Source organism: Pelmatolapia mariae, linkage group LG16_19 (assembly GCF_036321145.2).
Source record: "Pelmatolapia mariae isolate MD_Pm_ZW linkage group LG16_19, Pm_UMD_F_2, whole genome shotgun sequence".
Lineage (NCBI taxonomy): Eukaryota > Metazoa > Chordata > Actinopteri > Cichliformes > Cichlidae > Pelmatolapia > Pelmatolapia mariae.
Window position 1 is genome coordinate 60,788,938 of NC_086241.1, and position 18,120 is coordinate 60,807,057.

Consider the following 18,120-nt stretch of genomic DNA (forward strand, 5'->3'; position numbering starts at 1 on the left):
CAGAGGCACTTTCTTTAATGTCCAAACAGTGGAACTAAAAGAAATGCATATTTTTCCTCTTTAATGGACAGAGAGACAGTTTATAAATCTGATTACATTATGAAGATGCGAGATCCTGCTTTTCCTGATGGACCACCAAAGAGATGAGGTGAAAGATTAGCTGGAGGTAAAACACCAGGGGAGTTACACGATGGTTTGGTACTGATATCTTGACCGGGAAACAATGAGCATTGACATTCTCACATTTAACAAGCCACATTCCGCCAACACACACAAGTACACAAGCTCACACACGCATCGAAGTCAGAATAACACAGATCCCCGAGCCCTCTCTCCACCACTCGTAAAATAAGTGAAATGCAACCCCCATTGTGCAACCATTACAGCATTAGCAAAATGGTCTTTTTTATCATCACTGGCAGCTAGTCTGTTCCACTCCACCCGCCGCAATGGAAAAAGAAGAAAAAATATGATTAGAAAATGATCATTTTTATAAAGAGTAAAAAGTTGGCTATGTGAGACAGAACCAAGGTGGTAGTTAATATGCAGATCACATCTACAGTGATTGTTTTTAATTTAGTAGAACTAATTTCTTTGGACAGATTAGGAGTATTAAAAAAGCGTTAACACAACATAAACGGTTGATCCCGTTTTCACCTTTATCAGGTAATGCTTTAATGGGGAACAGACTTGCTGAAGTTTTGTTGAACAGCAACTTAGCTGATTTATTTCCCAGATTTATTAGAGCTGGGATGACGTAAATGAACTAAAAGCTGCACAGCACAACATGAGCTGCGTGCTTACTGTATTTTATTTATAGTTTTTATTCTCAGATATGGTATGTGCCTTAGTGAGTGCACCACCAAAATCTTTGGACTCAAAGTGAACAGTTTAAAAAACAAAAGATCTGAAAAGAAACAGAGATGTTGTCTTTTTTATTCCTTGGGTTTGTCTTCCTTGTCATAAACTGGCGCCTGCATTACCCAAATATAACCCAGCTTTCAACAGTTACATCCAGAAATTTGTGGTGTTATGGCTGGAAGCAGCTGGACAGGAAGTTTCACAGATCTTAAACTTCACTTCTTTCTCTACATTTCCATATTGTTTCTCGTATTGTTTCATCTTTTTGTAACTTATCAGACCAAGCTGCACTGATTAAGGACCTGAGGACAAAAGACTTTTTTGTTTTTGTTGTTTTTCACAGTACTATCTCCCAAGTATTACAAACCCTCTGAGAGGAAAATATTAACTCATAGATAGCATCATGAAACTTCCCATCTAGTTACTTACATTAAGACAATTATTTCTTGTATGACAAAGTTGTTTTTAAATGCACTATTTCCTAAATATGTGTTAATTTGCACAGATTTTCATTCATAAATATATGTTTATATTTCTTTATATATTTCCTGATATTAATTAGAGAGATTATTTTTCAGTCCAGTTTTTGGGATTTTATTCGGTCACAGAATAATTTATTTTTGCAGGGTCATTATCTTTTTAAATATGTGCTTATCATGTTTTTAGGAATAAAAGTTGTATTTATGTAGTATTTTTCTAGTCTTACTGACCACTTAAAGCACTTTGGACTACATGTCACATGTTAACCATGCATTCATAGAAGTACTATATATATTATATATATATTTATACAATTTAGTGTCACAAATTAACCTGTTATGCATGTCTTTGGACTACTGGAAGAAAGCTGGAGCACCTGAGGGAAACCCAGACAGGGTTCAAACTCGGGATCTTTCTGGCAATAGTGCTAACCACTGCATTACCATGACACATTATAAGGCTCAGAATGACACATGATCAAAGGCCTCTGGAAAAACTTTTTAAACAGAATTTAAAAAGGTGTAAAACTGGAAAGTTTGGTTTATGCAGCTGCTACTAATCTTGAGATTTGTGGTTCCACTTCAGTAAAAGGAACAAAACAATAGACAACATCTAGTAAGATAAGATATGAAGGCAGTCAAAGCAGAATATGTTCACATTATTTTAAAAAAATAATTAAAACTATTCAAGTTCAACAAACAACAAAAGAAATTGAGTGCTTGTTTTTAAAGGAAAAGAGGTTAAAAATCTAAATGAAATAGTTTATCTTTGAAAACAGACTTCTGCATGACTTGGGGAGCTAACGTTTACCTAGCGAACTTACTGGTATGGCTGCTTGGTTCATCATTATCAGCTGTGATATCTTTTTAATACCTACTGAAACAATGACTTGTGGTGTTTGTGTGTTATGTGGAAGTTTGCATAAAAATTCAGCTTTTTTGTATTTATTTAACACCCTTCATGAGCTGCCAAGAGAGATAAAGTTTCAAACCTGCAGCCAGGCGTTCCAGTAAGCAAGACGTTGTACTTGAGCCCGATGTTACACTTGGAAGTCACTGCCTGTAATGCTGTTACTGTTCAAACTGAGAAATATAGCATACCGGTCCATTGAAGACATTTAATACTCGTGCGTGCTTTGAAATTTTTACTGCCAACGGTCTGCAGAAAATTTGTAGTGCTGACATTTTTAAAGACATTTCAGTGTGATTAGGCATCATTGACATCAGCTTTCTTATGTGTTTTCCAGAAAATTTCCTGATGTTAATTAGAGATGATATTTTCCAGAGCTGTTTTTGGAGAGCCATTTATTCCGTCACAGAACAGAAGGTGATACGCTGGTTATGTCGCTGTCAAAGCTGCCTTGGTTATTAATACTTGCGAACATAAATATGTTGCAATCATGCACAGAAAGCATATTTTGGATGTTTGGCTGTTTAGTCTGTGTAGAACTTGAGCCAGCATAATATAAATACAGGCTCCAATATGGTTGCAATTATACAGCACAGTGGTCCAAATTTCGCCAGCTTCACTGATTCTTTTTCCCTGATTGAAACACACAGTAGTCAATAATCCAAACTCTTTACTTGGAAAAGCCCACGGCCTCTTTTTTTAAACAAGGGATGACCTCAGCTCTTACCCTGATAGCATAAGAGATGTTTAAATCAGATTAACTAACAGCACCATGCACCTTAACATGAATGACATCATTGCTTCTACAGAAAAGGCTTTTGCGTGCACAGACGGATTCATTACAGCCTGGTCCGCATCAGTGCATGTGTGTGAGAGCAAAACAGCGAGAGGGAGATCTGTGTGCCAGCTTCACGCTAACGTGTGATGGGCTCATTATAGCCTCCGGGCATAACAACAACAACAAACAATACAACAACACCGACGCATATATAAAGACATAGATGCATGGCTATCTAATGCATCCCTATGTCATTAATCATCAGGTGTTTTGGCATTCCCTCACTGGGAAATAAGTGGATTAGTCAAATGGAGGAAAAGGAGGATGAAAGTGAGCCAACCACAGAGGTAACAAGCCAATGAAAGTTGTCCACCAAAGACAGAGCTAATTGTGTACGGTTGTGGGCTTTTAACAGGCAGAGGTAATCACTTTTGTCCGATAATTAGCATTTAGTTTTCAGGAAATCTATAAAGTGAATGCCATCTGTCATGCTGTTTGAATTAACACACAGTGTTTTAAAAAAAAAAGTGTAGAAAATAAAAAGGAATGTATTAAAAGCTACATCATTTTTTTCCCCATTCTTTTTAACTTAACTCTATATTGAGAAAGGAAACCCAGCTGACTAAATAAAAAGGCTCGAGACACAATTTTAACATTTTCTTTTTTTTTTCACTTTTTTGGTGTAGAAGCTTTTAAAGAAGGTGGACAATTTTCACACAGGAGGTAATAAAGTCTGTGAGCCATCCACAGCAGGAAGAAATGACTGGGCATGAACTATATATGCCCTGTTACTGTAGTGGATCTCCATATTTAGCATGGCCAGAGTTTCATACAATGAGGTCAGTATATGGGCAAAAACTCACTAATGTTTCATTGTGGTTAACCTCCTAAGACCCGAACTCTTTCATGGCATGCATTTTTAATTTCTCTTTGCTATTTTATTTGGTATTTACAATTGAGTAATGATGTACATAACTCTCTATTTGGTGTCTGAACACAGCAGCATTTTTCCTGAGTACAAAAACAAAATGAGAAACAACAATTGTGCCACTTTGAGCAATATGGCTCATTTGAAAGCAATTTGAAAGAGCAAAATTTAGTATTGTGGTCTAGACAACCCAAAATGTGATGAGGTTAAAACACCTGAATTTATTTTTTCTACTGATAAAACTGTATGATGCCAATAAGAGTGGAGATAACCCACATACATCCAGAGTAGTCAATCTGAAGCAAGTTGCCTTAAAGGTAAAGCCACCCTTCACACAGGCCTACAGCGACAATCTGGCAACCACCTGTCACTAGTGGAAAATGTGTATTCCTTGACGAGCTGGCAATAGTTGCTAGAAGTTGCAAAGTGAACGTAGTAGCACAGAAAACCTCCTTATATTTGGTTGATAGCAGACGTTGATGACTGAAGGTGAACATGCTCAGTTCCTGGTTTTCTATCACACTTAAGTTTGATACACTTAACTTTAAGTTTTATTACTGCTCGACTATTCCTTTGCAAGTGTTTGCATACAGGTGGGCATCTTCCATGCAAATAAAAGGCTACTGTGGCGACCAAAGTAATCACAAAGTGGGTTTTGCACCTTCTTTGCGACCTTCAGCAACCACTCGCCAACCGGTTACCAGTGATGGGAATAATGGCGTTACAAGTAATGGCATTACTTTTTTCAGTAACAAGTAATCTAACTAATTACTATTTCTATCGTTACAACGCCGTTACTGTTAGTGACAAGAAAATGCGGTGCGGTTGCGTTACTATTTTTCAACAAACAGACGACTGAAGCTGTCTTCAGCTTACCACATCTTATATCAGTTGCATGGAAGTAGCTGTAAGTAATCTGAGCGCTACAGCTTTAAGCAGCTGCGCGCGCTCCTGCAGATGGCAATCACTTTCTGCCCGACGATCACTTTTTGGCACAACACCTGGAGCTAAGGGGGCAAAACAATCGCATGAGTGCTGCTGTTTGACTGAGGAAGAATAAAGTAGTCGTGGTAAGCCAATCACATGACCACTTCAAGATGACAAAGCAACAAGGTGATATATACCAGTTTTTAAATTGTCCTGATAGGCCACGTAAAACCAGAGTCATGATAAACAATATATATGCGGTGTTTTTCCTAAATAGTTTCGTCACGTTTACTGTCTAAGGACAGCGCTAGCAAGCACTCTCTGCTTATGACCAAAAAAACCCAAAAAACAAGAAACAGGTGGAAAAATGCACCATGTCGACCAATCAAAACTGATATGGCAACATGACTTTTGCTTGTTTAGGAACAGGAGGAAGTTTGAGGAGTGACGGCGAGAGAAAGACAGCAGAAAAAGAGAGAGAGATGTGAGAGATTTGTGACGTTTAGCGTGTTTGGAGTGTGTATTTCATGTGTTGTCTTGTGTAGTTAGTGTGTAGTGTTGTGGATAGTTTTGTGTTGTGTGCCAGAACAATGAGGCGACTGCTGTCTCCAGGTAGAAAAAGGAGTGATACACCTGCTGCTGTCAGACCTGCAGGTATCAGGCTGTGATGTTCTCCTTTATAGTGGACAGAAATTATTTTTTTGGAGTGGCACAAATAACTTGTGTGGCATCTTATTGAATGCAGAACACCTGATTGTTATGTAAACAGTTTGAAATGGTTATTAAAAAGGGTAAAAGGTAAATGGCTTCAAATAACGTTGTTTGCAAAACTTGTGGATATGATTTTAAAATTGACAATTTATATTTGCATTTAAAGTTATGAAATATGATTCAATAAACATGTTTGTGGTTGTTACAGTAAAAAATATAACTTTTTCTACTCGGATTTTATGTTTTTTTTGTCTGATTTTAGATCAATTGTGTTAATACAGTGTGTCAAAATGAAAACATAACTGTAAATTCAGACACGTGAGGTTGTGCTGAAAAGGATGATACAAAACAAGGCAAAGTAAATCGTTTTTTAAAGGGGAATGTGGAGGGAAAATCAAAAGTAGTTAAAAATGGCCAATTATACCCTGGACCCTATGGTTAAACATTTTTTTTTAAGTAATGCAATAGTTACTTTTCAAGTAATTACTTACTTTTAGAATCTTGTAACTCAGTTACTAACTCAGTTACTTTTTTGAAGAAGTAACTAGTAACTATAATTACTTTTTCAAAGTAATTGCTGCTGGTTACATACACATAGTTGCCAAGAATCACCAACTGGTCTCCTAAATGAAACATAACTGGAAAAGAACTAAAACAAAAGTTATTCTGGAGAGTCCAAGAATAAAAAATATGGAGTTCAAATTAAGCATAATTGTTCCCCTTTAAACTGTAGCACCTCCCCCTTTGTTTCCTTTAGTTTTGGCAAATTTTCTTGTAGAAAGGCTGCAGAGCAATGAGGTAAAGACTGAAAGCAACTTGAATACAAACACTGAAGCCAATAACCTTTGCAGGCAGATGAAGTTTCTGCCTCCGCCTAAGAACCAAAACAAAGAAAACCTGCAACTTTACTGTTAACATGTGTTATAAATAGAGAGATAGTCCTGATTCTCTGTGGGCTCATCATGAGAAACTGCGTTCTGATTACTGTTGTTAATCTATTAATATGAAAATCTAGTTTATCCAGTAAATAAAGAGTTGACGACCACACCATCCTGAAATCAGATTTCCCCTTGATGATGGCCAGGACATAAACACGTGATTAATGAATGTTGAAAACATCCTTATTTTTTCTTTTGAAGTGGTATGAAGAAATCTAAATCAAAGTATAAGTAAGGAGGAGGAGGGGGGACATGTTCTTCCTTTTCGGAAATGGCTCTAAATCTGATTAACAACATTCCTTGTTTGTCACTAATGCTACATCCTGGCTAAAGAACAGTCAGCTGTCTCTGCTGTTCCCAGGAAGTGTGTGTATGTGTGTGTGCCCGTCACCCATTACAATAGGTTCCATGTCGCCATTGCATACTAACGCTGAGACCACACACTCACTTAAATCAAAGGAAGCTTAAATATGAGGCAGAGCAGAAGCTAATCTGCTGAACCAGTTTGATAGGGAAGAGGAAGTGTTTCTGCCGTCCTGATAATCAAAAGGATTACAGAGAGCCATAACTCTTTCAACAAGCAGTAGTCCTCTCAAACAAGAGTCTGTGTTTGTCACTATAAGGCCAAATTTACATAGAGTAAGTTCCCATAGTGGGATAGATTGCATAAATGCAAACCAAAATGATCACGAGGATCTGCAAAAGAAAAGCGAGGTTGAATTAAGTAGCAGTGATCCGTGAGTGGAGCACATTGGCCTGATTCTTGGAACAGACTTAAGGCTGCTTTTCATTATACTGATTAGAACGCCATGAAATTGAGCATGAAATGTATCTGATGATCATGCAGGCATGAGAGGGAATTGACATATGAAAGCAATTTGATTGGTCACTTGTTGAGTCACTATTAAAGCAATCTGTTAGTGTCAGATGGAGCCTAGGTGTGTAGTCACAGTAGACACATGAGATCTTGGCTTATGAGTGTCGAAATCAGAGGTTTCCATAAAAGTTTGTTAAACCATTTGTAATGGATCATTTTAATCATGTGGGATTCGTGACTGGTATTACCCAAGGTCATTCTTATGTACGTATGTTTCTAACATAAATTAAATATGATTTTTTCGCTTAACCTTCATGTGACTGGATAAGATCATTTATGTCAGCAGAAAAATAATTATATTCTGCTGCAATATCCATCCATTCATTGTCTTCTGCTAAGACAGCTGGCAGCTGGGATAGAAGCAGGTTACACCCTGGACAGGTCGCCAATCTGTCGCAGAGCTAACACAGAGAAGAACAGGTATTCACACTCACACCTATGGGCAATTTAGAATTACCAATTAACCCAACCCCACTAACTGTATGTCTTTGGACTGTGGGAGGAAGTCGGAGTACTGTGCAACCATGGTGAGATCATGCAAACTCCACACAGAAAGACCCTGGACTGATGGTGGAATTGAACGCAGGACCTTCTTGTTGTGAGGCTAACTACTGCACCACCGTTTCCCTGCTGTTTTTATTTTATTTTCCTGAAATATTTTTTTTTCAGGAAAGTTAGATAAGGTCATTTATTTATTTTTTAATATTAGAGAAAATGATTCTACCATAATTTTCCGCCTCTAATCACTACATTGTAATGTTTTGCAGTGAACTAAGTCATTCTTGCATAAAAATAATTGAACCTTAATAACTACAACAATATTTTAGAATATCTGTCATTAATAAAGAATGCAGTATGAGTATGGTATACATATATACAGCAATTTGGAGTATTCATAAATGTCTTTATGGTGTTGTTTGTTGTTTCACTAAAATATCATATGTGAACAAAAGTACCTGGCCACCTACACCTTACACCAACAGGAGCTACTCATGCCATGAACCTGCCAGCACACAGTCTGTGTGCTGATGTTAATTAATTAATTGAGGAGGTTTGGAGGTTGAGTCAGTAGAAGGCTGGCGACTTTTACTTGCTATGCACCTCAGCACTCGGTGACTGCACTCTGTAACTTCACATGATCTGACTCTTCATGACTGAGTTGCTGTGGTTAAGAGATATTTGTAAAAATATCACTTAAAGTTGGTTGAAAGTCATAAACTGATTTGTTACGATGGTGGCATAATATTACAGTATAAAAAGTTTGTAAAGGCAGATGGTTAGGTGCTTGATTTTATACTCCTGTGACAATGGGACTGAAAACTCCTGACTTTAAAGAATAAGAAATTTGTTCAAGTACTGTTGTCCTTGTAGTGTAGCATGGCTGCTGTGCAAGAATACTCAAGAGTTCAAACAACTACAGTTTACAGAAAAGGGACTGATTTGGCCTGGTGCAAGGTAGGTTGAAGTCTCCATACTCACTGGTAGGTTAGGTAAAGGGTAGCAGGCATCAATTTGAATTTAAGCTGATGCTCTTAAGTATCATTTGCCAAATTCCACTTTTATGGCTCCAGGCTGGAGAGTAACTTTGATGGTATGATACCCCATGTAGCATTTGTTAATAGACTGCAGATTAAGTAAATCCACACGAGCCTTAAACCTCAGAGCCAATGCAGAATACGCAATAATTTATATTAAGGTGAGTTATTTTTCTTTACTCCACCACTAGGGTTCCCCCACCTCCTAGATCCCCTCTAACCCTTGATTAACACTAGCATAATCATGCAAATGTACTTTACGATACGACAAAAGAACCTCAAACCACAAGCTTCGTCATCAATGACTGTGTGCTGGGATTCTTCCTTTAACTGCCTAATCAGAAACTGCTGTTGAACAGTCAGTACAAAGTTAATCTAAAAGGTTTGTACTTCATGACTTCTCTTCACAGACGACGGTGAAACCAAACTATGACCTTATCACTTTGCCAGGAATCTTTTTTTCCCCTCATAAAGACTAAATGAGGAAATGTGCACTGCACATCTGCGTGATTATGGTCAACAGCTCTTCTTCATATGCATCTCAGTGGTTCATTGTGGTTAAGGAACAGTCCTCACACTCTGGCCTTGATCTCTCTCGCTTATCCATCTGCCACTCATAGCCTTTGTTATGCAGATGTTGTCTCTTCAGTTCTAATTATCACAATGTTTATTTACTATTGACTACTTCTTAAGGCAATTTTCTGTTATTCCCTTTGACATTTTGGGACAATTAAATTCAAATTTTCATTGTTACTAAGCACAGATTTATTATACTCTAAAAGAATAAAAGCAGAAGTACATAAACTTCTTTTAATCCTGTAAATATTTAAGTTGTGTACATACTAAATTCAATGAATCCACAATTCTGTTTTCACTTTCAGAATGAGATTGGTGTGAATGCATTTTACTGATGAAAAGGCATAAAGATTATAAATGGGCCATAATACAGTTGGATAGTTAAGTTTGCTTTTTGACAACATTTCCCTTATTGGTTGACCCATAAAAGTACTTTCTTAATAAGGCTTACATGGTTTGTTTGCCTTGGGTATTATCATATTGGCTATTCTGCATTCACCTCACCTCTTTTACCTCTTTATCAGACCTGCCGGGTTTGATAAAGCAAGTGAGTTCTCAGCTGTCCTGAATAATGACAGAATTGCATTTGTTGCCTTTCTTCATCTTTGTCTGATTCTGCTGGTATCAAACCTCTTGCTGACAACTTTGCCGTGTATATATAACAAAATGTCTTGTTTGTTAAAGTAGTGAAACAAAAAATGGGCTCTCGACCAGTTTACTTGTCCTGGTATGGGCTGCTCAGCCTACCCACAAAGTTATAAAAATGTCTTGTTTTATCCCAGGGACTTCGTCTGACTAAATATCTGGATTTGAACTACAGACTCAAAAATGCTGAAAACTAAGTGAGCTTTCCCCAAGAAGGGAGAGTAATCATATTAGCGATTGCATTATAGGAAATATATTATCCAATTTTGAATCTGTTTTTGTAAAATGGTCTCTTGTGAGCTTCACTTATTGTCTTAATGTGTTTAGATTTTATTTCATTAGGTTGGTTCTTGTAGATAAAAAAAAAAAAAGGTCCAAATGCGTGACTATATTCTCTTTATGATTAGGATTATAAGATTTAGAGCCAGATAGTTAAAGAAAAAGCTTAACTGCTGTTAACTGATAAAAACCTATACTTGTAAATATTAACTATTCAGTAATAACGTCTCTCGTGGACCAGCTTTTGCTAAATCTGCCTCAGATGGCGTTTCCAATCTCTTCAATTTCCCAATATTCTTTTTAATGTCCTCCAGATAACAGATGTGAACTTCATTTTTTTCCAAACTTAATTTAACTGAATTGGAAAAAAATTAAATATAGCATAAACACTGGCCAATTTTTAAGTAAATACTGCACTTAAGTATAGTCACTTCTATTTTGATGTTTAATTTTTCTTTCACTTAAAACAGGCCCGTTCTTGACCTCCATTCCTTTGTAGCCTGTAAGCATAATTAAGACTCCACGGCTCACCACACAGGCACCTGCACCCAAACGCTGCACGCATCAGCACACTCACACCTGCATGTTTGCTGTGATCTACCTCACACTAATAAAAAGACTTTCCTGCTTTTGAACCAGAGCTCTGCTTTCCCAAGCTGAAGGTATGCAGTGTTCCTGCTTTGCTGCTTAGGCCTGTGTGTTTTTAGTTTTAAGAGTCTTCACTGATGCTGTCACCAAATTATGCAAGGAGACTGCCCATAGCATCCCAACCCTATGGGCAATCTGAGACTAACAGGTTGATTTGATAAGATGAATTAAAGTTGCATAGCTAAGCCTCTATAAAAGCTAAGCATTTCCTCCCACTGGGAAAACTGATTTCTTAGTTTAAATGTTTTAGGAAATGATCCCTGCAGACCATGTACCTCATGAGACTGATCATTCCTGGTTTTACGATTTTAAAAACCATGAAATATCTTGTTGCAATCATAAAAAAGGCTAACTCATTGTGAACCTTAATCCTGTCTCTCTATAAAGGCAGCATCGTTTTGTTTTAAGGTTCATAAGAAGCTGTTTTTAAGTCCATTATCAGTTTTTTTTTTTATCTAAATAATTCAGACTAACGTTTATTCTAGAAGCTGTTGGGCTTCCAAACTGCACAGACAGCAGCAACTGCAAAATTGAAAAAAGGCTTTTTAGTCTCTCAATTACTTGTGTTCCTCAGTCTTGAGGATTGTTGTGCTATTGCATCATGGAGCCTCAAGAGAAATGAGAAAGGAGCAGGTCTATGCAGGGAAATTAGCTCAGCCGTTCACTCCTGATATCAACGTGGAAAGTGGGGGTGTGAATTATGGTATTACAGCAGCTGTGAGAAATGTTAGAAGTAATCACTGTGGAGTGAGTGGGGGTTTCAGCAGGCTGACTGTTGCTCCTTGGGGCCTAATCCATGCCAGAAGGAGGATGAAGTGGGATGCAGAGGGAGTTTAATTTGATGGGATAAAGCTGATGGAGATGCTCAGATTTTCAGTGTTATCCCTGTTTTTATGAAAAGCTTTTGTCTGTAAAGAATCAAATTTCAGAGGACCAAGAAACCACATTTTCACACTGGCCACCCTGTATTTTGGAGTTTATTCAATGTGGTTTTGAAACGGTTTACCAAAGCTGAGACTGATAGACTTTCACAGCCTGGCGAGGTACACAAAATCTTTCAGCTAAAGTTACAATAGGAAGAACTTCACGATAAAAGGGCAGCTCAGAGTATCAGCCATCGTAATTTCAAAACTCACCTTTGTTTTGATTTTCTAAACACCCTAGCACGTGTAAGTGATGTAGCTATATAAGGAGGTGCCACCTGAATCAGGCCCCAAAATATGCAAAGTAACAAGCTCTGTCCAGTTATACTGTAGGAAAGCCACACACTCCACTTTGATCCTCTCATTATTTGAACAGTAGGAAAACAGTTATAAAAGGAGCAACAAAGAAGTGATTAAGCAAAATTCACTGTGGCTCTTTCCAGAGAACAATCTTGACCACAGCACACTGTGTACGGAGGATGGGTGGGTGGGGGGGTTCAAAGATGTTGTGAAATAGTTCCAGTATGTGAGAATATTACATATTCACCCCCTGTGAGTCAGCCCCTTGCCTCTGACCACAAATATTACAGTGCATCTGTGCACTGAAACAATGGTGTTCCCCTTCACTTCGCATCACTTATTTCCCTCTGTGCCAGGACAGGGGGAAATAAGAACCTTGAACAAGCAAAGCAGTGTGTGTGAAAGACTGAAGATAGAAAAAAAGAGAGCGATGGAGAGACATGGCAGTGACAAAAATCTGTTCCTGCAAAAGGAGAGGTCCAGGAGCAGAGATGCTGTGCCCAAGGAAAAGTTGAGTAAGCTCAGTGAGTTATCATCGATTTCATGTTTTACAAGTTAGATTTGGCCAAATGCAAAGTTTAAAACCAGCAAATTGGTGGGATTAAGCTTTACAAGCCCAGTTGGAGATTGGGTTTAGAGTGTTCTTCTCTAAACAGTGAATCAGATGAAACTTTAACACCAAAAGCCAAATTTCTCATTTGATTTAAAGTCATCTAATTTCCCTACTCAGCATAAGTTAAAAAAAAAAAAAAACCTTGAATCTTGAATCAACTGTTACATCTTATCTACTAAAGGCGCATTAAAGAAAGATCTCGGCATATTTCAGGTTTACCAGCAGTCTGTAATTTATCCCATTCATTCTATTTTAAGTAGAATCTAATCAGTTTGACACACTTTTACTTTCGTAATTAATGCAAGTATTGTGTTTCAAACTGCTACTTCCATGAAAGTGTGAGGCACCAGACCCACAGGGATGTACTCACCCGTGACCCAGGCTTCTGTGCCGACACTTGAGGCAGGTAACAGAGGAACAGAGGCGCCATAAAGTAGGAAAAGGTAAAAATGAGGAAACTTGACAATAACATAATTGATCGTCGGTGAGCGCAGAGCGACGAGCGGCAGGTAGTCTGAGCGCACAGCGTGTCCGTCTGTAATACTGATAATCGACAGGTCCAAACCGAAAAAAATATATAATAGCACGCCCCAAAAAGACTCCTTAACCCTAATTTCCTGTTAATAATTCTCCTGTGTCTACTCCTCCAATAACTATTCACATAGTGCCACGCGTATGATCGGGAATCAGGACTTGGCCGTCACCATTGTGATTGGTTTTATCCACTGCGGGAGGATCAGCTGTTCATCGCGGCTTCCACAGGTTGAGTCGCGCCTGTATCCATTGCACCTTCATTTAAAAGCAAAGGAGGGAGCAGCCGTCTCTAGCTGGCACTCGGAGGACCCAATAGCAGCGGCCGGTGGCGGGAAAGCCACGCCCACCTCACCCCAGGATTAACTGTTCGCAGAGGAGAAAGATCTGCTCCGGTCAGTTAGGAGAGAGGAGCAGGAGAGGCAGCAGCTGCAGGAACACTCAGTGTATTATCATGAGTCTTTGAGAGCAGAGACAATGGCCGAGCAATTGTGAGGTCAAATTTTAGGTTCTCATCCCCATTCAGAGACATATAATGCTCTATAATAGCCTAGTATCCTGCTGCCGTGACATTTAGCCTGTGTACTTGGGTTACAATGGAAAACATCTATTGAGTAAAGTCAATAGCTGTCACAAGCACTACAGGGGGCCAGTCTGTGTTTGTAGATTTGGCTGTGTGTGTGTGTGTGAGAGAGAGAGAGAGAGAGAGAGTTGTTGTGGGTTTTAGTTGGTAGACGATTCATTGTTTGATAGAGCAAAAAACAACTGTTTGTGTCACTTTATCCCCAATTACATGGTCATAATGTAACACATTTCATAGAATAAATGTTTTTTTTCTAGTTGAGAACCTATTTGGTTTTTGGGGATTTTTTCAAAATAAACTGGTTGACCTTCTAAGAGCCGTTTGGCTAGCATTGGAATTTCTTCATCTTATATGATAATCTGCAAAAACCTCAGTAGTTAATGTATATTAACACCATATGTGTTTGCAAATACTCACAATGTTAAAACTGCAATTTACTAATTTTACAGTAAGGCTCAAATTCAGAAGAAAATATAGGGTTATCAGTATTTTGATAAATAACAAACAGCAATCTATGAAAAGAAAGAAGTAATCAATGTGTCTTAAACTGCAGTGCAAAGGAAAATAACTTCTTACTTCTTAAAAACTAATTGCCTTTTGATCATTTTTATTTTCTGCTCTATTGAAAAGATTTATTACTACTATTTTCCAGACTGATATAATGCATATAATATGTGATGCTGTATAGGTTAACCTAGCTCTGCTTCAACCTTCTACCACAATCAGACATGAATGTAGGGACAACATTTCTGCATTGTTGCAACCCTTTTGTCACTTTATATACGTTTGGGTTTTTCACATTTAAGTGGAAGGTTTAAGGTTGTTATGAAGCACTTTAATATCGCAGTGTTGTTGCTTGGACAACCATAAATATTCTTAGTACTTTTCCACCAGCCTGAGCAGGAAAGTACACTTAATGCATTCACAAAACATGCTTCCACACTGTGATCGGCCTACAACCTCTCAATTTCTGGCTCTCACATCTTCCTCGCCTCCGTGCTGTCCATTTCTCCATCTTTTCCTTTCAGATAAATTGTGAGGCCCATTAAGAAGAGAGAAGCAGTGTTTAGTGCAGGTGTCCCGTCACCCTTTACTGGAACGGGTAACCCCACCCCCACCCCAAATCCCCTTCTCTCACTCTTTGTCCCTATAGATATTTTTTAATTGTTGGTTTTGACAGTTCAGCGGCTTTTTGAGTGCCTCAGAGAAGAGCCTTGTAATTAGAGCTATTGAGCTTCTGGAATTGGCACAATTAAGGTCAGCATTAATTATTCCTCTGTGCTCTGGCCAGTTTCTGTAAAGCACTGTTTGCAGAAAAGATGCCAGAGGAGGGTCACTCCAAATGGGAGAGATAAAAATGGATGGGGCAGTTGTACAAAAGGGAGAAAAACCGAGGCCTAAGTGGTCTCAAGATAGTGAATTATCTGGATTCTTGCTTATCGGACCACCATAGAAACTCAGCAAAGCGTCCGTGTAGTATCATTATCAGAGCTGTGAGAGAAGGGATGCACCTCATTCCAAGCTGTTTCCCACCCCAGAGACTTAACCCAACTACCCCTCCCGCTCTGTGCCAGCCGGTCCACTCATGTCCTTGTGTGAGTGGAGTAATGCTGTGGGAGGTGAGGATGAGGAGCAGAGAGGGTCAACAGGAGTGTCTCTTGGAATGTTAACGAGATCAGTTTATATCTGCTCTTCCCTCTCACTTCAACCCGCCACCCTGAACAATGAAGACAAAGTTTTCTGGGCTGCAAAGCCGTTGTAGTGAAAGCATGGCTTGACACTTTAATTCTGTTGTCATTTGGCCGAACATAAAAGAAAACCTCTGACAACAAAAACAAAAGGAGGAATGAATGGGCATGCTGAAAGAAAATGTACTTCCCAATTACTGCAGTGGCCCTTCCGAAGACGCCCCAGCCGCCGGTCCCCCCACCGGCTTACACCAACTACATACGGCCGAAAATTAGTGGGTGTGTGTAGACACAGAAACAGACGGAGCAGCACTGAGGCCACCCAGAGATCTGACGGCCTTGGGAGAGGAGCAGGTTTAGCACAGATGTGCCGCAATGATGTCACGTTGCCTAAAAGTACAGTTTAAGTGCACACTCAGTTCAGATGTAGTATGATAAATGCTGAGAGGAAAACAAGTTGAAGAGAGGGAAAAATGCTACTTGTCATTTGTTTTTGCATTGCTTTTTTCCAGTTTAATGCTAAATAACTACATTTTTGTCTAAATAAAATAAGCATTTGCATTTGTCGTGTGTTTCAGTAGATTCTCATTGTTCTTCTAATAACAAAATCCATGAAAACCTATTTGTGAGTTTTATTCTAGTGTGTAAATAGTTCCTCCCTTTGTTTATTGTAGTGATATTTCACCCTCACCTATACAACAATAAAAAGCTGATTATTAGTTGATTTACCAATAATTTAGGATAATCTGAAAAGGCCTACTGTAATTAACCAGTCACCCAACAATACAGCAACCATACGCCGAATCTGTCTCTGGGTTTAGGATTTTTTTCATCCCTGAGGTTCTTCAAGTGCTTGAACTTATTCAAATTATGAAAGTATTTGCAACCCCCATGTTGCTTCACTACTTGTTTGGCATGCATTTTTAGTATCTCCTATGTTCCTCTGTGAGGACACGGGGTCTCAGAAGGTTTACTTTACTTCCTACACACCTCCGTACCAATACAATTTTTTTTTACGTTAGAGAATATGATTTGACTTTGTTTAGTTTTTAGAAATATATATATATATATATATATATACAGTAATTGCTTTAATAGTACCTCCACTGCAGTCAACTTTATAAAAGTTTTGCTTGTATGTCACTGTATCAGTAAAAATAAACCAGTTATTTCAGATTTATTAACATGTTAAAAAAGAAGGCATACTTCATGATTAGTATTCTGTGCTTGCAGTTGCAGTTCTATTAGTTGTATTTCTGCTCTGAGATGTTGCTACTTTTGCACCCACATGTAGTGTCTGAATACTTTTTCTAGCAGTGCATCTGTTTGATGAGTGTGTGATAGCACTTCAAAAGGCAGTACTGTCACACACAACAGAATACAGTTGAAGCACTGAATGAAAGACAGAGAGGAGCAGGCGGCTTGTGTGCTGAAGGGAAAAATCGAAGGTCAGATACAAAGCCTTCTCTTTTTAAAGTGTCATCTGGATTTCATTTCATAAATTCCATATATTTTACATGTACTGGCCGCAATTTTCACTAGCTCCTGAAAACAAGGAGGAGTGTATAGCCCTTGGCTGGCCGGCACTTCTGAACAGCAGAAACCTGGCCTCTTATTACCCTCTTCAAATACACACTTGCACACAAACATACACACACTGAAGCTGATGTAGAAGCATGTCTGGTGATGGAAAAGCATAGCAACAAATAAATAAGCCCACAAAGCCAAATTATCTATGACATTAATCAGAGATGTGAGGGATTTTTACGCAGTGAGAGAGTGAAAGAGAAAGTGGCAACAGAGAGCCACGGGTGTGAAAAGGCCTATTGAGTCTGGAATGGGGTGTCCCGCACCTGCGCTGTCTATTCACCCCACTGTTTACACACTGTCATCCACAATTAATACCTCCTGGGGACTGGGCTGCTTGCCCTCTGCAGGGCCCCCGGACCCATCCAGGCCCTTATGGATGCCTAATTGAGCATACCGCTCTCCTGATTGAATTAACAGCTATGTCTCTGGGACCTTTTCCCCTTCCACTAAGGAGGGGGACTGTTCCACACCCGCATGAGACCCCTGTACCATCCCACAGAATAGACAGCAGGGAGAGAGGGGGTTGGTGGCTGAACATAGCAAAGGGCTAGAAGCAGGAGTTGAAGCTGTCTAGAAAATGTGGCCCTTTCTGTTGGCAAACCAAGGCTGGAAATGTGAACTGGGGGCAATGAAAGGTCTCAATATTCGCAGGGCCAGTGAGTTCCAGCAGGCATGTAGTACTGTACACGCACGCACGCACACATATTTGAGTGCTTGCGCAGCACTAAGTTTCCCAAAATCCAAGTAATCAGTCTTGCACTTTATTTTGCTGTTTGCTGTTATGCTATTTCTTGTTCCTT

General features: G+C 38.9%; 1 protein-coding gene across 7 annotated transcripts in view; it reads right to left on the bottom strand.

Moving 5' to 3' along the window:
• The window catches only part of smoc1 (SPARC related modular calcium binding 1), a 58,896-nt gene extending 45,215 nt beyond the window's left edge, over positions 1-13,681 (bottom strand). For all 7 annotated transcript variants that reach the window (XM_063496625.1, XM_063496621.1, XM_065472039.1 and 4 more), the window contains exon 1: positions 13,299-13,681. In XM_063496625.1, coding sequence (XP_063352695.1) covers positions 13,299-13,400 — 102 coding nt within the window. In that variant the 5' untranslated portion in view covers positions 13,401-13,681. The remainder of the gene's footprint in view (positions 1-13,298) is intronic.
• Between the last annotated feature and the right edge of the window lie 4,439 nt (positions 13,682-18,120).